At 39.0% G+C, this 25,630-nt stretch overlaps 1 protein-coding gene across 7 annotated transcripts in view; it reads left to right on the forward strand.

The window, feature by feature from the left end:
* The first annotated feature begins 14,628 nt into the window (after positions 1-14,628).
* Positions 14,629-25,630, forward strand: part of LOC109051853 (receptor-type tyrosine-protein phosphatase U-like) — a 229,222-nt gene continuing 218,220 nt past the window's right edge. For 5 of the 7 annotated variants that reach the window (XM_042745001.1, XM_042745003.1, XM_042745007.1 and 2 more), the window contains exon 1: positions 14,629-14,864. In XM_042745001.1, the coding sequence (XP_042600935.1) occupies positions 14,795-14,864 (70 nt within the window). In that variant the 5' untranslated portion in view covers positions 14,629-14,794. The remainder of the gene's footprint in view (positions 14,865-25,630) is intronic. The other 2 variants (XM_042745005.1, XM_042745006.1) reach the window with 1 other exon arrangement.

Here is a 25,630-nt window from a genome sequence, read left to right on the forward strand (position 1 = left end):
CGTCTGATCGTGTTGAAGCAGTCAGGATCACAGGGAGGTTAACGATCGCTGAGAGTCAAAGAGTGAAGAAACATTGCCCTGCCATCCACAGGACTTCATTCTGCGTCTCATCCTCAACCAAAGAGTGGTGATACACATTATTTTCTTAATTTGATTCTGAATGCTGGTAAGCAAGTCATTGTTTTTTCTTCTGTGAATATTACAAAGAACTGAACTGTGTACAAGTAAATTTTCCTGCAAGGGAGATTCATATACTTTCTTTTTCTTGCACATGGAGGGACTTTTTGACTCGTGAATTTGTGAATGGACTGGAAATAATCTCTTTCCATTTTTTTGTCCTATTTATGGAAAATTTTTGAATTCTTGAACTGAATCAAAATAACTTTTGGGGTTTTTTGTTGTTTTTTTTTTTTTTTTTACATTTACATTTATCCAAAGCGACTTACAAATGAGAACAATAGAAGCAATCAGACCAGCGAGAGAACAACAACAGTATACAAGTGCCATGACAAGTCTCAGTTAGTCTAGCACAGAACACGTAGCTATGTTTTATTTTTATTTTTTTCAAGAATAGAATAGAGTAGAAAAGAAAAGGTAAGTGCTAGTATTAGTTGGTCAAGTGCTGGCGAAGTGTCTTTAGATGTTTTTTGAAGATGAGTAAAGACTTGAATTGAGATTGGGAGGTCAGTTCACCAATCTCATTTAAAAAAACAAACTGAATTGAACTCTGACGTGAATTTTTGTTGAAGAATCTGAGTGAACAGATTGTTCATGTGAAACTCTTTCCCCTGTGGTTAAAACAAAAGGGACACTGATTGTCATTTTTTGTACAAGACACAACTGAGATGGTTACAGAGTTGTTAATTTACTGTATTTATTTATTTATTATTTCCTTCTCTGTTGATAGCATTCAAAAAAAAAAAAAAAGGAAGGAAGGAAGGAATCATAATTCCGTTAGCTTAAATAAATGTCAAAATATTTAAGTTGAACCTGTTCACACAAATTACTTATACTAAGGAGTGGGGGCGTTTTACCTGTTCTGTTAGATCTGGGGAGGGCGGGTTTTTCAGTCAGTTACATTTATTAAGGCTACATATTACTACTCTAAGGTATTAAAATGAATCCTTTAGGGGTAAGGAACGTACAAAGGTGTCCGTTTGAATGTACTGCCCCTTTGACCCAAGTTTGCAGGTCAAAGTTTGAAGAAAAATAAATAGTTGGAAGGCTTTGATAATTTGGATGTGTAAGAGTAGAACATTACTTTTGAGTTACTTTTTCTCATCTGGGCTGGGATTACTTGTCTGGTTTTGATGGGAAAAGAGTAAGCCTCAGGCTGAAGAAAATTTAAATTCACATCTGTACAGTAGAGGATGCACTAGAATAAAGTTTAACAATCTTCAGCTATTTTCTATTTTTATTTATTTATTTATTTTTTTGGTATGGTTGAATTGGAGAATTTGATCATTGAAGGTCAGCAGAAAATTCAATGGTTGATAAAATGGGATTAAATACAAGGATATTTATCTTATTAACATTTAATTCTTGCAGGTTTGTATCATATTCTGAGTTTGCATTTAACTGTTTTTATTCATTTTGAGGAATAATAAATCTATTTTTGTGCAATTGATATAAGTAAATGCATGTTCACATTTACTCTAGATCTACAGTAGGCATCATGATCACACAGCAGGGCACACAATGCCTAGTGCACTTAATCTTTTTTCTCAACGTCAGTACACAAGAGCTGCCAGTCATTATATGGGAAAAGTGGTGTTACTTATTTTAAAAAAGATATTTTCTTGTAAATTAAAAAGTAATGTGTTACTTTACCCACTATTTCAAAAAGTAATCTGATTACATAACTCAGGTTACTTGTAATGTGTTACCCCCAACACTGATTAGTATGGTATGCAATTATAGTGGCAGGCCTACCGTTGTTCTCTGTTGTAAACCCAGAGTAGCTCAAAAAGGTTGGAAAAATAAACTGCATTCTGGAATCTGATTACTGTCACATCTGGACTTAATGCACGTCACAGTCACAGCTTCATTCCTCTGGAAATACACAAATATCACTGATCACACTCCAAAACACAGACATATGTTCAAAAGCACAGATTCATACCATCCTTCTCATAGAGAAGCCCAGACTCCTCAATCTGAAAAACTGTCCAGTGATTTTTTAGTATTGTTGCAGTGATTGCAGCTCACCCAGTCAGCCACCCACTGCTGTGGAGAGACATGTGTACTGTAAACAGTTCCTCCAGAGAAACGGGTCGTGCAAAACATTTCTCAAGCTGTCTATTTTATTACATTCTCAATTTATATAATCTAATACAGAGGTTTGCTACCTGCTGGGACTCTGGCTCTCACTGGAGCTGTTGCACTGTCAGGTACTATGTGAAGAGCCGAAGAACAAGCCAAAAATAAAATAAACTCCAAACTCCAATGCACCACAAGTCGGTAAAAGTTTTCAATATAACACATCTTTGAATAACTAAACACAAAGAAACGCAATATCATGACCCAAATCAACCCAGATAGATAAATAGATAGATGATTGATTGATTGACTGATTTGATCAAACTGTTAAATTTCTTGTGTATCTCCCAAATACTTTAAGAGAAATCTGCCTGTGGCAAATGGAGTTTGATCTTGTGGATTTATAAATAAATTTACCCTTATTTGAGTTTGCAAGTCCCTTGTCACAGTACTGAGTTTGCTGTAGTCAAGATGTATTACTTTGTTGAAATATTCAAAGCAACCAGGACTGCCCAAGGACTTTGTCTTTGCATCAATACAGCATTTCTTTCACAGTGATGAATGCTTATTGAAAATGGCTGTGTACTTGTAAAAGTCTTGTTTTAAGCCTGAACTTGGACAGACCAGTTTTGTCTTGTGGCATGGAGGCACATTCTCATACAGAACAATTTAATCCTGCTCCTGGAGGGTACACGCCCTATTGAGTCTATCTAAACCTGCCCAAAACACACTTGCCTGGAAATTTCTAGCAAGTGCATATGTAAAAACAAAAGATGGACAATGCATAGTCACTTCCTTCCACTGTAGAAAAGCCAAAACCTCCCAAGTACAGCCACTATCATCTTGTGCCGATTATGTCATTTGGAGCCCGAGTCAGCACAGTAGTGATTCATTTGGAGTCAGAGTCTGTGCAGCAGTGATTAATTTGGGGCCTGAGTTTGCACAGTAATGATTCATTTGGATTCAGAGTCTGTGCAGAAGTGATTCATTTAGAGTCAGAGTCTGCTCAGTGGTGATTATTTTTGGAGCCCGAGTCTGCACAGTAGTGATTCGTTTGGAGCCTGAGTCTGCACAGTAGTGATTCGTTTGAAGCCTGAGTCTGCACATTAGTGATTAATTTGGAGTCAGAGTCTGTGCAGTAGTAATTCATTTGGAGCCTGAGTCTGAGCAGTAGTGATTCATTTGGAGTCAGAGCCTGCGCAGTAGTGATTCATTTGGAGCCTGAGTCTGCGCAGTAGTGATTCATTTGGAGTCTGGAGCCTGAGTCTGCACAGTAGTGATTTGTTTGGGGTCAGAGTCTGTGCAGAAGTGATTCATTTGGAGCCTGAGTCTGTACAGTAGTGATTCATTTGGAGTCAGAGTCTGCACAGTAGTGATTCATTTGTAGTCAGATACTTCACAGTAATGATTCAGCAGTAGTGATTCATTTGGAGTCATAGTCTGCACAGTAATGATTCATCTGGAGCCTGATTCTGCGCAGTAGTGATTCATTTGGAGTCTGGAGCCTGAGTCTGCGCAGAAGTGATTTGTTTGTAGCCTGAGTCTGCGCAGTAGTGATTCATTTGGAGCCTGAGTCAGCGCAGTAGTGATTCATTTGGAGCCTTAGTCTGCACAGTAGTGATTTGTTTGGAGTCAGAGTCTGTGCAGTAGTGATTAAATTGGTGCCCGAGTCTGCGCATTAGTGATTAATTTGGAGTCTGGAGCCTGAGTCTGTGCAGTAGTGATTTGTTTGGAGTCAGAGTCTGTGCAGTAGTGATTCATTTGGTGCCTGAGTCTGCGCATTAGTGATTCATTTGGAGTCAGATTCTGCACAGTAATGATTCATCTGGAGTAAACTTATTGGAAAATTGAACAATTGAACATACATCAGCACAATCTATCTAAAATGACGAAAACTATCTTTGGGAAAAGTTTGAGATGTAATTTGATTTTTTAGTTTGGCTCATGTTCCATTTGTTTACATGGTGAGGGTGGGGTTTATCTTTACTGCAGCCAGACACCGGGGGGCAATTGAAATGTTTTGGTTTCACTTTTCAGGATGTGTGAGACACACCCTTTTTACTGGGTCATGAGCCCCACTGAAATACCACTGTACCCAAGTAATATTAATTATAAATCCTTGTCTGGATTTATAAGGAGATTACTGTACACCAACCTGAGAATCATTTTCTCTGATAATACTTAAGCAATCATGTCCTGTGTGTTTTCCATTAGCGGTTTAGTATTAAAACTAGCAATGCCAGATTGGCGAATGAATCACTGCTTTGATCTAACCAGTCACATGGATTTGTGAACAACCCTGTTAATCAGGTGAAAACTATTTACATCCATTTATATCACAAACACGAGAAAGAAAAAAAAAGTTGTTTCAAAACATGGGAACACTGTTTCTGATGGCAGGCCACTGCCCCAGTGCTAATGAAAAGCTAGAAATGCCCCTGGCTTCTGGTAATCCTGAAGACATTGATCATGAGTGTTTACTTTGTATTGGAACTAAACACTGCAGGATTGGATAGAGGAGGACTGGACACCCATGACATAAAGTGGCTGTGTCTAAAAGCATAGGCAGCTGACTTGCTTTCTTGAAACCCTCTCTGGCAATGACAGGCAATGCAGGCAGAGTTTGCAAACAAAGGCACCTCTTCGAAACTGATTTCAGAAAGACTTATGGGACAGTGTAATACAGGTAAGTTTAATGATATACAACAAAACAGACACTACATGCCCAATACAGTGCATCCGGAAAGTATTCACAGCGCTTCACTTTTTCCACATTTGGTTATGTTACGGCCCTTATTCCAAAATGGATTAAATTAATTATTTTCCTCAAAATTTTACAAACAATACCCCATAATGACAATGTGATTGAGCTCAGGTGCATCATATTTCCACTGATCATCCTTGAGATGTTTCTACAACTTGATTGGAGTCCACCTGTGGTAAATCCAGTTGGACAAGATTTGAAAAAGCACACACCTGTCCATATAAGGTCCCACAGTTAACAGTGCATGTCAGAGCACAAACCAAGCCATGAAGTCCAAGGTATTGTCTGTAGACCTCCAAGACAGGATTGTATCAAGGCACAGGTCTGGGGAAGGGTACAGAAAACATTCTGCTGCTTTGTAGGTTCACAGAAGCATGTAGTCTCTGTTACCCTTAACTGAAGAGGTTTGAAACAACCAGGACTCTTCCTAGAGCTGGCCTCCTGGCCAAACTGAGCAATTGATGTCAATTTGGTTAGATTGGTGACCAAGAACCTGATGGTCACTCTAGTTGAGCTCCATGATCATACGTAGAGACAGGAGAAACCTACAGAAGGACAAACATCACTGCAAAACTCCACCGATCTGGGCTTAATGGCGTTGTGGCCAAACTCAATCCTCTCCTCAGTGAAAACACATGAAAACACACTTGGTATTTGACAGACAATCACCTAAAGGACCTTCAGACTGTGAGAAACAAGATTTCTCATATATTTAACTCAGGTCCTGTCCATTTCTTCTGATCATCCTTGAGATGGTTCTACACCTGCCATGAAGTCCAATACCTTGGACTTCATGGCATTTGAGTCCAGCTGTGTTTGATTATACTGATTGGACTTGATTAGGAAAGCCACACACCTGTCTATATAAGACCTTACAGCTCACAGTGCATGTCAGAGCAAATGAGAATCATGAAGTCAAAGGAACTGCCTGAAGAGCTCAGAGACAGAATTGTGGCAAGGCACAGATCTGGCCATGGTTACAAAAAAAAGAGCACAGTGGCCTTCATAATCCTTAAATGGAAGATGTTTGGGACGACCAGAACCCTTCCTAGAGCTGGCCGTCTGGCCAAACTGTGCTATCGGGGGAGAAGAGCCTTGGTGAGAGAGGTAAAGAAGAACCCAAAGATCAATGTGGCTGAGCTCCAGAGATGCAGTCGGGAGATAGGAGAAAGTTGTAGAAAGTCAACCATCACTGCAGCCCTCCACCAGTCAGGGCTTTATGGCAGAGTGGCCTGATGGAAGCCTCTCCTCAGTGCAAGACACATGAAAGCCCGCATGTAGTTTGCTAAAAAACAGAGAAAAATGATTCTCTGGTCTGATGAGACCAAGATAGAACTTTTTGGCCTTAATTCTAAGCGGTATGTGTGGAGAAAACCAGGCACTGCTCATCACCTGTCCAATAAGGTCCCAACAGTGAAGCATGGTCGTGGCAGCATCATGCTGTGGGGGTGCTTTTCAGCTGCAGGGACAGGACGACTGGTTGCAATCGAGGGAAAGATGAATGAGGCCAAGTACAGGGATATCCTGGACGAAAACCTTCTCCAGAGTGCTCAGGACCTCAGACTGGGCCGAAGGTTCACCTTCCAACAAGACAATGACCCTAAGCACACAGCTAAAATAACAAAGGACTGGCTTCACAACAACTCCGTGACTGTTCTTGAATGGCCCAGCCAGAGCCCTGACTTAAACCCAATTGAGCATCTCTGGAGAGACCTGAAAATGGCTCTCCACCAACGTTTACCATCCAACCTGACAGAACTGAAGAGGATCTGCAAGGAGGAATGGCAGAGGATCCCCAAATCTAGGTGTGAAAAACTTGTTGCATCTTTCCCAAAAAGACTCATGGCTGTATTAGATCAAAAGGGTGCTTCAACTAAATACTGAGCAAAGGGTCTGAATACTTACGACCATGATATTTCAGTTTTTCTTTTTTAATAAATCTGCAAAAATGTCAACAATTCTGTGTTTTTCTGTCAATATGGGGTGCTGTGTGTACATTAATGAGGAAAAAAAATGAACTTAAATGATTTTAGCAAATGGCTGCAATATAACAAAGTAAAAAAATTAAGGGGGTCTGAATACTTTCTGTACCCACTGTGTGTGTATATATATATAAATTTGCAAAGATTTCAAACAAACTACTTTCATGTTGTCATTATGGGGTATTGTTTATAGAATTTTGAGGAAAAGAATTAATTTAATCCATTTTGGAATAAGGCTATAATATAACAAAATGCGAAAAAAATGAAGTGCTGTGAATACTTTCCAGATGCACTGTAAATACAGCTCTGAAGGGCACTTTGGAGTGAAAACAATCATGTCTGCCAGAATTAGGGTTCATTCCAAACTGGCCACTTCGAATGACGGGAATGAAGGGTACAACTGATGGACACTTAGCTCTCATTATTCCTGGTGCAGGTTTATTTTTGCAATGATGGCCCCTTTTTAATTGGCTTGGGAAGATGATGCAGAAATGTGTTCCAAGGTTTTTAGGTCCCCAACATTCTTCATGCCAACCGAGTGTAAACCCTTTGAAGGAATTAGGGCATAGGGATGAGATCTTTAGAATGGAACGCAGTGACTGAGAGATAACTAAACAAATAATTATTACATTACTAACTTTGCTGTTAGAAATGATGTCAAATATAAAAAAGTTGGTCAGAAATTTGCACACATACTGACCATAAACTGCAACTTTCAGGTACCATCTTTATTTATTTTTTAGCTCAACTGGCAGCAAAGCATCTATACTGCCTTCAAAAATCATATGAGGGTATATCAGTAGTCAGTATGTGACACAATCAATAGATTCAGACATGCCTTGTTGCCTTCCAACCTCCGTGTGCTGCCTGTGGAGGCAGGATGTTTCAGCTTTTTGGAATGCAGACAAGGGAAGTATACTTTCAGCTTCACTCCAACAAATTAAGGATGCATTTCGACGCTGCATTTGAAGGAGTTTTTGAATTGGGAGAGCCTTCTTCGCTTTGCTGTGATGCATTTTTGTCTTCGAATGCAGCCAGAGATTTTGAATGCCTTATCAGCCACACTCAGGTCATGGAGTTCTGTCCTAATCAGCTGATGATCTGAATCAGGAGTGTTAGATAAGACAGACATACTAAATGAGCGGTGCATTGCGTCGCCAGGACCAGAACTAGATCGTGATCCAAAGGATCATGGTGAGACAGAAAACACAGAAGCTCTGATTTTCAAAACCCGGCTCCTGGCTGCAGGCGAAATCACACAATTCATTTCCCATTCCTGAGAGAAAACACTGACACTCTGACTTAAAGAAAAACTCACTTTTTGCTCCAGGCAAATATGCACCCCATTCCACATCCACTTGGCACTGCGCGCATAGTCTGGAACGCGGTGAACACAGACAAACAGAGTGAAATGTCCTCGTGCTGTTGAACTCTGTTCACCTTATTTTCCGACGTGGACGCAAGCTGTTTTATTTGAATGTGTGAGACTTCTAATTCAGTAGCCACATTAGTAAAATAACTAGAAGGATAACAAAGTGCAGTAAATGGTAAAACAGCAGCATGTTAATGATTGTGGTAATAAATTAAAACAATATGATACAACGCAAGTTTGGACCATAATGGTCTGTTTTTGTCCAGCTTAAATAACTAAAAAGTGTATGACAGCGGAAGCCTTGCACATGCATTCAAGTTACATATGCTGCCCCTGCTCTTACGTTAAAACTAAAATGGATATGAGAGGTATTTCTCAATAGTTTGAACTTGTGTCCTTGGTAGTTCAGACTTGGCAAGGTTGATTCATCCCAGTCATTCAGCAAATGGAACAGCGCTGTACAGTATTTAATAACATCACTCAGCTCATTTTGGCAATATGTGCCTACTCCGGTCATCCTCATTGTAATACATATTTGTAATGAATTGTAATATGATATAAAACACAATCTTGTCTCTTTTTGTTTTCATTTAAAAAAAAAAAAAAAAAACATTTTAATGGTGGTGAAGTGTGCCGCATTTCAATCTCATAGAAACAGTATTAGTGAAAAAAGCTCTCAGTGGGCCGGTATATTTTCAAAAGGTGCTCCTCTGTACCTTATTTACCCTTAAAAGGTGCATATTACATACCTTAAAGGTACATGTTAGTACCCTAAGACACATATTAGTACCTAATGGTTCCTTTTGAAAGGGCACTGCCCCACTGACAGCTTCTGTACTTTTTTTTTCTTTCTTCTGAGAGCATTGTAACTTGAAGATGAAACTTCTGGTGTCATCAACTGCCAGTTATTTTAGCTAGACAAAAAATATATGCATTATTCTTGCATTTGTCATCTTATTTTGATTTATTATCGGAATCATAAACACAGGTTTGTACACACTCTCACACAAATGCTGTCACTGAGTGGTACCTTTTCAAACAGAACACCTTTGTACCTAAATGGTCCGTTTTGGTACCTTGCTGGTATATATTGGTATCTAACGAGTACATAATGGCATGCAAAAGGTACAAAAGTACCTTTTGAAAATGTGCCACCCCAGTGACAGCTTTTTTACCTTTTTATTTCTGAGAGTATAAAGCAAATAGTTTTATCATTTACTGCACTTTATTCTACTAAACTCTGCAGGACAGTCAGTGGACTTCGAAGGCCAGACTTTTCCACCCCGATAATAAAGTGTTCCTCAGCAGGATGTCGACATTTGTGGAGTTCAATTTCCTTTTTCAGTGACACTTGCAAATACAATGAAATTTATATTGTCAGAACATAACATTGCCATTTTTTGAGCTTGAAACTTTTGCAAACCAAAGAGGTAAAGGATTTAAAAGACATCGTGTTTTGCGCAGGAAAGAAAATCATGCAATTATGAGTTTCCAACAAAGATGTGAACTTTTTTTATTGGTCTAAAACATCATAATTACTGTAATTCCAATATGACATCAATGCACCATTAGATTGTGCAGACAGCTGGGCTTTTCCCCCTGCAAATCTCAACTTTTCTCTCTTATTCACAGACAATATAGTTTAGCACAGGAGAACCACATGACATCCTCAGAGCAGACAGCAGATGCCATGCAGACGGGCCTAATGACAACAGTCAGAGGAAATGCCTTGAGCAAGATGTGAATTTCTGAATTTCCATCCATGGTGCAGCACAGATACAACTGAACCACCCACCCATCCAAGTCGTCTTTGTTTAGCATCATTGAGAAGATGCATGAACCGAAGCTTGGGAATAAAGGCTGAGGCTGTGTAATTAAATATAAATTGGGAGCCACACTGGATCTAAACTGATTAAGTGATTTTAGTCAACTGTGAGGTGAATCGGCGTTGATTGTGGAAGTAATTAAATTGGAATATTAATGGGATTTGCAGCAACCCATTTTTAGTTCCAGAGCATTTCAGGCATGATTTCAGACTTTCCTCTAAATATGCTGTCTTATTTTGAGATAATCTGCCAAATATCAGGCTAATGTCAACCTTGAAATGATATTGTGTTTGTGGCATTTAACACAAACATGCCTCTGGTGACATTTTTCGTATTTGGAGAGCTGTGAAAGAATCACGATTTCTGTATACCGTTAAAAAGCAGAAACGAGTTGTCAGACAACAAAATCTCAGAAGCTGATTCTTCTCCCTGTTAATCGCTAAATCATTCTCAACTACTGTGTTTGTACCTTGATCAGCAGATAAGTTTAAAGAGAAACAAAGAAGCCCTAAGCCATCAACAGAAGGAAAGAGACACAATAATATACCGACCTGCCTGACAAGCTTTCAGCAGGTCTGCTTTTAACTATAAACTACATTCTGTCAGGTACATTATCTAGACTGCCTGCAGACAAAAGCTATGTCTCAGACTTGGTGAGCTGCCTACCTAAACAACATTAAATGCACTTATGATACTCAGAAATAGGCTCATTTGAGATTTCAAGCATCTTGATAAGAGTAGTCAGAGGAGGAACCTAAAAAGAGCTATTTTGTACAAGGGATCAGGGTTTGGCATTGACAGTGAGCCTCTGCTGGTAGATGCTGTAACTACACCATTCTGAAGGAAAGCACATCTTTCTACATTGAAGGACTTTTAAGAGCATGTCTTCTGGCTAAATTATTGTTTACAAACAATATAAATTGCATGTAATTCATTACATTATAGTAGATGTTTCATATAGATGTTTGTTGGCATTAGTGGATGTGCATTGGCATGATTCAAATCATTCTTATCTGACCACCATCAGTTCATATCAGTGAATGAAGAGGCATCATATTGATCACAAATGCAGTATGGAGTACCTCAAGGCTCAGTACTAGGGCCGTTACTTTTCACACTTTACATGTTACCCTTGGGAGATATCATTAGGTTAGCTGTTAGCTTTCACTGTTGTGCTGATGATACTTAGCTCTATATTTCTTTGTGGCCTGGCGAAACATACCAATTTGAAAAACTAACGAAAGGCATAGTTGATATAATCTACCTAACATTGTTCTGGAGGTAGAAACAGCCCGTCAGTTTAAATCAGGGGTCTCCAACCCTGCTCCTGGAGAGCTACTGTCCTGCAGATTTCAGCTCCAACCCTAATCAAACAGACCTGAACCAGCTAATCAAGGTGTTTAGGGCTACTTGATAATTACAGACAGGTGTGTTGGAGCAGGGTTGGAACTGAAGTCTTCAGGATGGTAGCTCTCCAGGAGCAGGGTTGGAGATCCCTGGTTTAAATCTAGATTAAAGAGCCATCTCTTTAACTTGGCTTACACATAACACACTAACACATTTCTAATATTTAAATCTCTTAAATGATTGTAAGGCTGCATTAATTAAGTCAACTGGAGCCGGGAACAATTCCCATACTCCCCAATGTTCTTGTTACATTGTAAGAAGAATGGCATTTACGCTAATATTAGTTTATTTTGTTCTTAATCCGAGGTCACCGTAGCCGCCAGATCCAGACTCTATCTAAATCAGATGGTCACTGCAGTCACCTGATCCTGTCTGTATACAGTACAGATGGTTGATCGGCATCTAGAGATGATCTCGACAGTTCTGAATGTCAGCGGAGACCAAGACAACTAGATGAGCCCCAGAGACAGATCCCCAGTGAAGACCTTGGTCCTCATTCACGAAACATTCATAATTATAGGAGAGAATTCTGAGTAATTTGCTTGTAAAATGGACCTTTCCAAAAACTTTCCTCGGATTCACAAATGCTTCGTAAACTTCCGATTTGATAGTTAAACAGGTGTATGTTAATAAATTCCAATCATTTGTAAATAGGGCGCTCGTGCACAATTAGCCTAATCCCCACCTATAAATTACAGCTATGCAACTTGCATGTCAGGGACGCAGTGGAATATTCTGGTCTACTTTCTCGGGTTTGGCTCAAGTATTAAAAATAAAAAACTAATAGGCCATATGCCTAAAAATAAATATGCAATAACCTGTGCCCACTAAATGGGGTTTTTAACCAGCTGAAAAAAAAATGTCAGGTGCTCTTCTGAAAACGTCGAGCTGGTGGTGCTTGAGAACACTTTGGTGGCACAGCGTTGCTATGATTAGTAATATCCATGGCAGTAACGCATTTCTAGTATCTCATTTTGAAGAGTATTACTGAATATAAAAATGAAGTAACCAGCAATATTAACTTCTCTATTGTTGTTCAGTTGTTGTACAAGTAGGATGATTGGTCGGTGTAGTATTTGTCCCGCCCATCCTCCATTGATTGGACGACTGGTGACAGTGACAAGCGGTGCATTTTACCCAAAGCTAAACAGTTTATCAACTCTCAGCTACAAAACAACAACAACAAACCGGGGGAAAAACAAACTTGTAAAATATTATAATGGAAGTAACTGTCATCAGTTTGCCAAAACGAACATTTTACGCACCATGTACATGTGGTAAGGAGCACATTACTTTCATACCAACTAACATTTTGAAAATACGAACACTTTCATGAATTCAAATGTTACATCAGAACAGCTTTACAAATGATTTACACAAAAATTTGTTCTCCCAAGGTTTTTTTCTTCTCCATTTCTACCACAGATGGAGTTTTGGTTCCTTGCCGCTGTCACCTCTGGCTTGCTTAGTTGGGGACACTTAATTTCCAGTGATATCGTTGACTTGATTGCACAGATACTATTTAAACTGAACTGAGCTGGATGATGTTATCACTGAATTCTGGATTTATTTGTTTTTGACTATTGATTGAGTGTTTATTATTGTCATTTTGCATTATTGACACACTATGTTTCTATATTAATACTATAAAGCTGCTTTGACACAGTCTGTATTGTTAAAAGACCTACATAAATAAAGGTGACTAGTTGTGGGTTTGGAAGCGCCATCAGCCAATCAGCATTGACATGGCGTCATTTTCTGGTTGATTCCAAAGTAATTAGTTACATAGTCACTCACTGTGCTAACCAGGTTTTGGAGATACAAAAGAAGATACTAATAGTCATTCATTCATTAACATTTGCTGCTACATAATGAATAACTGCACTCTACTGTTCCTCTCAGCAAACAGCAACAGTACGATAAATAAGATAAATGTATGGAGATCCTGCTGAATTCAGTTCCAGCTTTAATCAGACACACCTGCAACGGTTACTTAGTGGCTTCTCTTGGCTTCACTTGCAGCAGGTGTTTTGGAGTTGGTGCTGGAACTAAACCAGATAGATCAGTCTCTGTGATTGGTAGATCTCCAAGAGCGACGTGAGTTTCAACACGTCATTTTTAAATTCCAGGTTTATAATTAAAAAAAAAAATGTTCAAAGCCTGACAACCTTTCTAAGTTCTGCAAACAACTTTTTATTATCTAGCTCTTCAGAAATTATCTCGTAATGCAGGAATGCTATCTCTGAAACTAACTTTTCACAGACATTTTTTTTTCTTTGTAATGTCTAACTTTTTAATTAATCTTAAAGCTTTCATACTCTGGTTCAAGTGTGCCGGAGCAAGGTTAAACACTTTATTTTAAGGTGTCCTTGTTACACGTTACATAGGCTACTTACTATTATAATAATTAATTATTCATAATTGCATGCAAGTAACCAGAAGACAACCCTAACCCTAACCACATAGTAAGTACATGAAATGAATTAAAATTACTCCGTACTTAAATGTATAATGACACAGTAACAAAGACACCTTAAAATAAAGTGTAATCGAACTAAGCACCCTGTTGTAATGTAACATCAAAAACTCACACAGACGACTGTAGCCATCTCAAGAACCCTATACAGTGAAAATGGCTCTATGTAAGAGGATAAGAAAAGAATATGGAAGACGGTTCTTTGCTACAAAGCGCCATTGAGTGTTTTTCACGAACTATTAGAGGAGTGCCTCTCATTTCTTTTACGTCTATTGTGTTAATTTGTAATATTTTTCTTTTCTGTTCCTGTAATAGGGTTTTCTTGTAATTGCAATTTCATAGTCAATTAAGAATGTGAGCTTCCTCGTCTGGACGCTCGCACCGGCGTCTCAAGACGCTTAATAGCGCGCAAACGCGCATTGCATTGATGACTTCGGTTTGCCTCAATCTCTGCAGCGGCGGACTGGTGATGTTTGGCGAATAACCACAGGGAGGCGCCATGGCCCTTCCTCGCACACTATGTAGGGTACTACAGCTCGCGGAGTTGTGAGGGGGTTTAATAGTTTGTGGAGACGTCAGCGGGCAGATCTGGGGTCTGCGCTGCGCGTCTCTGGATGAAACTCGGTGGCGCAGCAGGATATTTACCACTCTCTACCACACTCGCTGACTGTATTTCACCTGCCTTTACCTGCTGGACTAAACGCTGCCATGAATCTGTGCGCTGTTCTGCTGCTCCTCATCGCCAGGGTCTGCGCGGAAAGTCTGGAGGGGCCAACAGGTAAGACTCGAGACTTTGATCACATACAACCATACATTTATTTACTCTCACACAGTCTGTTCTTGGGAATTACAGAACAATCAGATCGGATGCACCTTGATCCGACATGCATGGGCTAGAAAGTTTAAATGAGTTTGATAGACGTTTACTTGAATTTATAACAGTCGATCTTGTAGCAGCTTATCGATTTACTTTATTACAGAATATTTGTAGAAAGAAAAGAGATAGCAGAATGGAGAAGTGCTGATTTTTAACAAATCATTCGAGTCTATTTATTTGGATCTTATAAACATTAATATCTCGCGTATATGTGGAAATTTTTTTTTTAATTGTTCAGGTACGTGAAGAGTAAAATAAAATTATGAGAGACTATGTTGCTTTCTGAATGTTTGGATGGCGTTAGAAGTTCAAATTAACTTAAATATCTACTTGTCATTATGGATATGAAGCTGTAGGGTATTTCATAAATGCTCAATCCATCAGTAAGTTTTGTGGTTTATATAAGTTAACCCATAATGTTATTATTATTATTATTATTATTTAGAATACTCGCTCTCATGTTGTTCCAAAACCGTAAGACGTTCTTCTGTAGAAGGCAAAAGGAGATGTCAGGCAGATCGAGAGTCTCAGTCACTATTCACTTTCATTGTATAGAACAAATTTGCAGTTGAAGTGAATGGTGACTGAGACTGCCAATCGCTAACGTTCTGCCTAACATCATCTTTGTTTACTATGGGGAAGAAAGAGAAGGCATCGAACAACATGAAAATGACAGAATATTTATTTTTAACCATTTAAGAAACTGTATATTTATTAGTGAACAATTAAAAAAGTCATTATAATATATTGTGATCATAAGTTAATCTATTCATTGTTTTGTGCATCTTGCGGTATGAAGTTGACTCTCTGTTAGGTGATCCATCCACTATTTACTGTTAGACAAATCTGTTTATTCCTTCATGGATTTGTGTCTCTTATAGATCAAGTGTAGTATTTCCTTTTAGCAGAGACTCGGGGAGTAAAGGAATATGAAGAGCTATGCCCCGAGGATCTGCTTCTGTCACACTCCTGTATATCACCTCTGCATTTACATTTTTCTGCTTGTTTAAAGTCTCTTGCTTTCGCGACATCAAATATGATCGCTGTAGCTGCTCTGGCTTTGCTTGTCAGGTCGTGCTGCGTCGATTTTTGAGCTCCTGGATCAGTGTCAGTGCTGTACCCAGCAAATAAATGCACGAAGACTGTTAAACAGCAAAAATCCATCCATCCATTAATTCCTCACTTGTCCTGTGTAGGGTCATGAGGAGCTGGAGCTTATCCCAGCATCTTGGGCCAAACGAAATTAATAAACTAGATTAAAGTTTCACATTTATAACTGGACTAAATGAACTGATCTGAGTCTATTTGGTGGCATTTATATTTTGTCAGAGTACATGTTGGGCTGTTTACTAATGGTTTTCGGAAAGCTTACTGCATGTGTTGCGATGTTAAAGTCGATTTCTCTGTGTCTTTGAAGCATCCTTCATACTGTCAGATTACGGCATCACACAGTGGGGTGTGTGGGAGGTAATGAGACCTGAGTGCAAGTTCACTTCACTGACACTCTGACTGTGTGTGTGTGTGTGTGGCTGCGTTACAGAGGGTCTCTCACTGCAGTAATCCAAGTGAAAGTGAGTGGGCATTTCAGAAAATGCGTTCAAGGACACAGAAGGGTTGCACGCTAGGCACTGCCAGGTTTTAAAGGAGTAGTTCACCCCTAAAAAGGTCTTGAATTCTGTCATTATGAACCTACATGCTGTTTTTCTTGTATTTTGTTGTTAGTTAGTTTAGGTTTGGGGGTGGATTAAGGGATCTAAAAATATGGTCATGCAGAATATACATGCTTTATAATAAACAGCCAACATGCTTGTAATATGCTTATATAGTTAATACAGAGAAATGAAAATGGGTCCTTAAAATAAAGTGGTACCATAAGTGTTACCATATTTTTCATTGTTGGTTCATGTAAACTAAAGTAGTTATCTAACGTTAACAAAATAAACCTTACTGTAAAGTGTTAATGATTACTGACACTCTAAATATCCCCAAATGCAAGTCTAACCATCTACCCATCAATTTCTACAAAACTTTTTAAAGTAAACAGCCCCAAACTCAGACCATTACTTGAGACAATGTAAGGCCAGTTGGGATGTCACAGTGTTTACAGGTTTTCAGGAGAATCAGTAAGCAGACATATCTCTGCACGTTCAGTTGTGATGGGAGAAAGTATTTTAACATTAAAAAAATGTCAGATTTAAACCCAGAGAACTTACAAAATCCAGGTTAGCTGCAAAAGTCTGATACAGTTTTTACACGACACTGAGTTGTGTTCAAAGCACAGGAGATGTTAGAGATCCAGGGATTGTGATAGGTAGAAAAACTACAGAAGAATGAATTGCACTGGAACAGTGTCCTGAAACCCCAGCAGCCCACCAGAGTCAGCAGAAAGAGCAAGAGTAGGTGGTTGATATTATGAAGGAGGGCAGCAGAGGGCAATCGCTGGGCTATTCATTCTCTCAAACGCTTTCACACTTTGAAGACATCGCCCTCACACTGCGCACAACTTTCAATTTGTTGTTCAGATTATATCATTAGAATGACTGTTGAAATTGAATCTTTATTTGGACAGTATTTTTAATATTTAGTGTAGCTACCTCAGCTGACATAATTAGAGCAAGCAAGTAAAATACATAATAGAAGTGCTATATCTATTCAGCACGGATGCATTAAGTTGATCAAAAGTCATTATAAGGACACTTAGTGTTACAAAAGATAAGCATTTCAGATAAATGTGGTTCTTTTGGACTTTCTTATCATCAAAATTTCTGAAAAATAAAATGTATCACGGTTTACACTAAAACATTTTTAAAGACTTTTTTGTTTCTCATTAAACCCTCTAACACTCTCTATTCTAATTCTGTTCTTTAAAAAATAATAAAAAATAAAATAAACTTGGCCTTTAAGGCTTGCACTCTATTAATTCAGTGCTTGCTTTCTTAAAAAAAAAAAAAACTTGCTTTTTTAATCTTTTTGTTTTCTATCTGTTTTCTTTTTATTTATTATACAGTCTTATTCTCAATAAAGCTACATTTATGTTTATATAGAACACCTTTTAAATCAGTAATTACAATCAATTGAGTTTAATTTTTTTTATGTTGACATTGTAAATTGTATGTGAAGAGACAGACTGAGAAAATCGAGACAAAAATGTTGATATTTATTTATTTATAGCAAATTGTTAGGTGAAAACATTGATCTTTCACTGAAAGAATAAAATCCTGCGACAAACGCTTTGCTAAAAGTCAAGAAGCTGTCTGTTTTGTTCTAGTTGCCATTTTAGTTTCCCAGCAGTGTCGCTGTGCTCTTGGAATGGTGGGTTAAATTGAGCGCTGTGACAATGCTGCTGTTTTTGCATGTGGGAGTCTTGTCTTGTCATAATGTGTTGCTCCACATTCTGTGCGCTGATCGTCTTCACATGTACAGGATCTGAACAGACAGCCTTGAGAGATCTCACACCACTGCATCCCTATGCTGCGCTCACCTGCAAGGCATCGTGGGATAGCATGCCAGGCCCGTCATCTACACCTCCAGGTGCTGTCACTGCATTGTTGCTTCTGCCGCTCCCAGAAGCCGTTACGGGACAGATGGTGCGGTGCCAGCGGGGTTTGCCCACCCTGTCAGATCCTGTCACCTGGTGTTTAGGTGCCCGTCATCCGTTTCTCAGCCGCAAACCTTCCTCACAAATCCATCTCCAGGGCAACACATTTTTCCATGCCTTATATATCTCCAATATTATTTACTATATTCATATAGATGTTTAGAATGGAGGCGTCTGCAGACGGGGACAAAAGAATAAAAGACTGACTGTAGTTAACTCAGAATAGGTTAATTAACACTAAGCTGTAAAAACAGTGTAATTTATTGATTATGCTCTTCGCAAATATGGGCATGAATGATACCTCAAATTATGCAGATTGTTAAAGAAAGGTTTCTTACTTCATCAGACTTAGGATTTTTGCTTGGCACTGAAAAAAGAAGAAGAAAAAAAAGTTACCCTAACTGGACTTGAGTCTGTAAGGAACAACCTAGAAACCACTCAAAACACTTTAGCAGCTGCATAGTAGTGCCCTAGCAACCACCCATAACATCCTAACAACCACATTGCAATGTGCTAAAACACTCAAAACACCGTAGCAACTGTGTAGCAGTGCCTTAGCAACCATCCAGAACGCCCTCAGCAACCACCTACTGTAGCAACTTGTTCATATCCACTCAAAATTCCTTAGCAACTACTTGCAACCACCAACAACACCCTAAAAAGCACAGTAAAACCCACATAGTAACATGTTAAAACAGCCAGAACACTGTAGTGATTAAATAACATGACCTGGCAACCACAGAGCAGTGTGCTAAAGCACTCAAAATTTGTCATAGCACTTGCATATCATTGCTTCCATTGTCCTCATTTGTAAGTCACTTTGGATAAAAGCGTCTGCTAAATGACTAAATTTAAATGTGAATGTATGGCAGTGCTCTAGCGACCACATACTGTTCCAAAGTGCTAAAATATTCAAAACAACTTAACAGCTTCATAACAGAGCCTTACCAACCATCCAGAACACCATAGCAACATGCTCATAACCACTCAAATTACCATAGCAACTATCACCAACACCCTAAAAAACACTAACAAGATAAAAACACTCAATACATATTAACGACTGCTAGGCGGCGCTCTGGCAACCACACAGAACACCCTAGCAACCGCATACTGCAGCAATGTGCTTAACCACCCAAAACGCCCTAGCAGCTGCATAGCAGTGCCATAGCAACTACACAGCAATGTACTCATAACTACTCAAAATACCTACCAGACTTTTTAAAACACCCTAAAACCCACTTATAATACGTTAGTAACTGTATAACATGATCTGACAACCACATAGCAATGTGCTAAAGCACTCAAAACACTGTAGCAGCTCTAAAACAGTGCCCTAGCAACCACCCAAAACACCCTAGCAACCCCATATGCTCATAACAACTCAAAATACCATGCAACTACCACCAACACCCTAAAGGCCACTAGCAGCATGCTAAAACACTTAAAGCACCTTAGCAACATTATAACATTCCCTGACAACCACCCAGGGGCCAGTTGCATAACCGTAGCCACCATCTTAAGACTGTGTCTTAAGAACTAGTTTGACCAACTAGCAGTTGCCAAAGGGTAATCAGTCTTACTTTTACAATACTAATAAGACCAATCTACCTTTTCATAACTGAATTAAAAAAGCTATGACCAGTCTTGAAGAAAAACAATTAGTTGACTAACTTTTTTAAGACTAGTCTAAACTGTTTATGCAACCGGCCTCAGAACTCCATAACAACCATATAGCAACTAAACACTTAGCAACTGCTTGTCAGTTCCCTAGCAACCTCATATTGTAGCAATGTGGTATAGTACTCAAAATACCTTAAAAACTGCATAGCAGGGCCCTAGCAACCTCTCAGAACACCTTAGCAAACACCTAGCAACACCTTGGCTACCATTTGAAAATACACTAGTAGAATACACTAGTATACCTAGTAACAACTACATAGCAACACCATTGTGGCAGTGAGTTTTGCATGGACAAGCATGAAAATATACGTACAAGAGTTTTGCTGCAGTTGTGACAGACATGCTGAACGGAAACTGTCTCTCTCTCTCTCTCTCTCTCTCTCTCTCTCTCTCTCACACACACACACACACACACACACACACACACACACAATCTCACTCCCATCTTGCTGGCAAATTGGCTGAACTCTAGCTGCTACCGTGGCAACATGGAAAGTATGAGAGTGCAAGAGTTTGAGACTCCAGAACTGCAGAAGACACTGGCGCCCTCATTGCCCACTTTCACCCATTCCTAACAGACACACACACACACACACACACACACACACACACACACACACACACACACACACACACACACACTGGAAAAAAAACACCAAACTCACGTTCGTGTCCTTTAGAGGTGCTGATGGTTCTTCCTAGTTTAGCAAATGCTGCTTTACCGCACAGCTGTCCAAACAATTTTCTAACCAATATAAAGGAGCTGTTCACCCAAAAATTTAAATTCTGCCATCATTTACTCACTGTCACATATTTACTTGCAAAATGTGAGAACCAGTGATGTCAGTGTAATCAAACCTGGCACAGTGCAACTGAACACAGGTTTAAAAATGTTTTTACCACTATAGATTGCATTATACTGTATAGGGTTAATTAATGAAAACTTTCACAATTACAGCCATAATAGTACTTTGATATTTAAGTGGTGATAATTTCTCATTTGTGAACAGTTTATCATTCACTTTCATTGTACAGAAAACAGAAGGCGTTAACATGCATCAGACAGTTTTGTAATTTCATGAATTTGAAGAAACACACTATTTTGGAATATCGGTGCATTTTTTAAAAATGTGAACATTTTTAGAAGATCAACTGCTTTTATCTGTGAATGGACAACTATCATGTGAAGACCCGTCTGCACCTTGGAATGAAGTCAGAGGGCAAGGTGACTTTGCCAAGTATGTCAGCATACTGTAACACCTGGCATAACAGCTGTTTCTGTTTTCCCATTGGCAAGCCCTCCAGCGGACAGTGAAGTGGGCACCATCACCCACTGAAGAGAGGTCTATTCAAGGGCATGTAGAGACCAGATCCAGATGGAATCTGCACACTTCCTGTGCTGTTTTTGAAGCAAAATCTCACAGATTTCAACATGGTGTTAAATAGAGCTGAGAGTACTACACTCTAATTGGCAGCAGAAAGCATCATCAAATTAACCAAAGTATTTAATTAATAACCACGCAAGGGACAGAGAATGTGGAGAATTTTCTGGGCTTTTGTGAATGCAGAAACACGCAGAGTTTAGAAGGCACATATTCTTCCACAGATTCCTTCATGCTGTGGAAATACAAATGAAAGATCTGATCTAAACACATGGAGACATGGAGAAGATCATAGACTCAACCCCTCCTTCCATGACCCGTGACCTCACACCCCTCCTCTTCAAGTCTGGGGCTTTTGTTGAGGATACAGGCAGTGGGTCACAGATGTTGTTATGACTGGAGACACTATGAGTGAAACTAGGGCAATAATGATGTAAAATATGGCCTCATTCAATCAAATAATCACTTCAGAGCTACGTATATATAGGATTTCAATAAAATAAAATAAAAACTATGTCTAGGCAAACTTTGAATGTGGGCTTGACAAAGCTCAAATTAAAAGGAAATTTTTTTTAGATTAAAAAATAAAATAAAAAATTAGAGCCAGATTTACTAAACAGGGCAAATTAGCATTAGAGCGCAATTCCATAAAAGCACAGATGAGTGGGGAAAATTCTGCATGTGATTTACTGACAATGCGCACATTAAAGAACACAGATGCAGCCAGATCGTTTCCATAATGACCTGCAACTACCAAGAGCAATGGAAATTACCGCCTGCTTTAACACATGCTTTTTGGCATTAAATAATACCACTAATTTGACAAGCGCAAATGTTAGTAAACTCTGTTGTGTGATTCATTTTAATACTCTCCCCCGATACATTTTGCGTCTGAAAGGGAAACTCTCAGACTCAAAAATAAATCTGTAGCCTTTTCAGTGCTAATTCTTCACTGCGCGTCTTTAGTAAATCCTGATAGTACTATTTTAACACCAAAAGATGGTTTGAGCTGGCACAAACTGTTAGTAAATCTGGCCTATAGTGTGAAACATGCCAATTTCTTAGAAATATAGTCTTTGTATTCAGGTTTCAGAAGCTTTCCTACCATTTTCAAAATAAAAACAAGCAAACAAAAAAAAAGTTTAAATTGAATGATTCTGAAATGTATGGAAGCCTTGTTTCTGCCACTGAATAAAATATTTTATTATACTATATATAATATTATATTCTGAGAAATAAAGTCAGAATTGCAAGATATTAACTTGCAATTGTGAGAAAAAAGTCGAATTGCGACAGTTTATATCATGGAATTCTGCAAAAAGCACACCTCTCCTCACCAAGCCTCACAGCTATTCAGTTACTGTATTTCTTTGCAGTTTCTTTTGGCTACTGTAAAGGAATAATTGACCTTTTCTGAGATACTTACTGTTACTCTTGCCAAAGTGATGCTGGCAGCCAAGGTGAATCCAAAGGGACTGTCTTATTTGAAGAGAAGGCTGGATTGATTTCACATAAGGCTGAACTTGCTTCTTAACTGCTGATGAGGTGCAAATGTTTGAGGGATGTTTTGGAGCATTTGGTGTTCTTACTGGAAGCACTCTGTCAATTTTATGCAATTCGTGACCTTGAGTAATTTGTAGTAACGCGTTTTGATGATGCAGTCCTGGTTTCAGTGTTCAGAAGAGTGCAGAAGCAGGAAGAAGAGGCATTGGGAAGGTTGCGGCAAAGAAAGGAGAATGAAAACAGAATATTTGAGAAATCCTCCCACATCGGATGCTTTCTGCCACTATTTTTATACCACAGAGGGCGTTAACAAGCGAGAAACAAAGGTTTTGTTCAGTAATAGCATCTTCCCCATGGGTCTGGCAGGCCTGGTTGCTGCAGAGAAGATGTGACGGAGATGGACTTCAGCTTTTTTGTTCCGGATAAGTCTTCAGCATCTGAAATAACCCTTCTTCGTACCCTCCCACATCACGCACTCCTTTATTGTTTTCATTCCCCAGACAACCCATTATTACATGCTGAGGCGGAAAGTGGGTTATGTTTTGGAACCGAAATCTGCATTTTCTCGATCTCTTGCTCTCTCTCCATTGTCCATTACTCTCTCATTCATGCATTGCAAGAAAAAAAGACAAAGCCACTTCTTAATTAAGGCCGCCAGTCATTTGGAAGAGAGATTTGGGTGCGGAGACAGATCCATGTGGCGTCCTAATCACACAAGGCAAATCTCTATTGTCAGCGCTGGATCCTGGGACAATGGAAGTCGTGGCCTGTCACCGTTTAATTGGGGGCACTGATTAGGGTTAGTGTAAGAGCAATAGATTTTTTGCTTTCTCTCACTAGCTGTCTCACTCCCATTCAACAGGCGGAGAGAGAGACAGGTGCAAAGAATCAAGCTTCTTAACCCGCTCTGACACCAGTCTGCTCGTCTTTTCACCTGTAAACCAAAGCATGTCAAGTAAAGCTCTAGAGTCTTGCATGTTTAATTAATAATCTATTGGAGAAGGATTAGAGAGTGACGGCAAGAGAGAGACACAGGAAGTGAGAAGAGATAATATTGCAAGCTGCATTGTGTCTGGGTTCATGAAGTCAAACTCAAGGATTAGCCATGAGTTACAAAGAGAAAGGAAGAATCGGCCTCAGATCGGTGGGCAACTGTGGGACTTTTGGAACAGCCTGAGGTGAAACTTTACTTGAGCTTTCTGGGTTAAATTGGGCTGGAATGTCTTTTGATCCAAAAAAAAAAAGAAGAAGAAAAAAAAAAAGAAAAAAAAGTCACTTTTTTTTTTTTTTTGTCAACCCACTCCATGTCCACTCCAGCCCATATTTTACTTGATCTGGTTTACATAGAGTTCAGATTTAACTATTTTCATTGATTCCATATCACATGACCCCTTTATTGTTCATTAAAAAGTGAATATAGTAAACAAATGTAAGCTTTATATATATAAATGAAACTCTATATTTCTCAACATGCTGCCATAATAAACAGAAACTGATTAGCATCCAGAAATCCAATGAGCTAACTTTTTGCCATTCTATGAAATATGCCCAACAGACATAAATGAATTTGAATGAATGAATGAATGCATTTTACTTTAACTTGTATGGTATAGTCTGTACATCTGATCATGGAGACTGCTGCACCATTATTTGAATGTCCTACTACTTTTTTTGGTGTACAATTGTCATATCTTAAGGTTTACCCACAACCAAAAGTCACATAAATAGCTTGACTGCGACGGGGCTTTTTATATGGCAGTCTACCTGTCTGTGTGGGTGGTTCTTGGCCGGGAAAAGCTGGGAATTTTATAAGCCACTTTTAAAATCATGTCAGAATGATTGTATTTATGAGATGAGTGCACATGAATGGAATCACAGTGTTATAATTACCAGTAGAAAATTTGGATTTCCTTTGAGCTCTGACTTTTTGAGTTGAGGGCGTATCAGTCCCAGTAGCTGATGACAGACTGGGAAACAATACTTCTGAAACCTCTATATCCCAACTGCTCTCAGATAAGAGCAAAAGCCCAAGATCTATCAAAGCGCTAGCAAGAACACATTGAGATCTTAGAATAAACCAACAGCATCAAAGTATACGTCTGAATCCCTGAGGCTGATGAGCCAGTCTCACGTCTGTCAGAACAGATGCCTTCATCTTAACACCCATTTTTATTTGAAGCTGATATTTTACACAGATTGTGGCTCATGGTGTAAAAAGTAGCAGTTGCGTGAGACCCGGTGTGTGAGAGACATGCGAATGTGTACATGCGAAAAAGAAGTGAGAAGAGCTTTTATATTGTTTGATGACACCATTGGGACAATGTTTGAAATCTTCTCAAAATGCTTTGGAGTGTCAATTTTGTCTGGCAGGGCGTTCATCGATTCTGTCAGCAAATTTTTGATGGAAGGACTTCATCAAGGTGGAGTCATTTACCACACAAAGGAACCATTCACACAGAATGTGCTATTTCTTTGAAAGTGCTAGAGGTGGGCTGTGGACT

This window comes from Cyprinus carpio, chromosome B19, assembly GCF_018340385.1.
Source record: "Cyprinus carpio isolate SPL01 chromosome B19, ASM1834038v1, whole genome shotgun sequence".
Taxonomy (NCBI): Eukaryota; Metazoa; Chordata; class Actinopteri; order Cypriniformes; family Cyprinidae; genus Cyprinus; species Cyprinus carpio.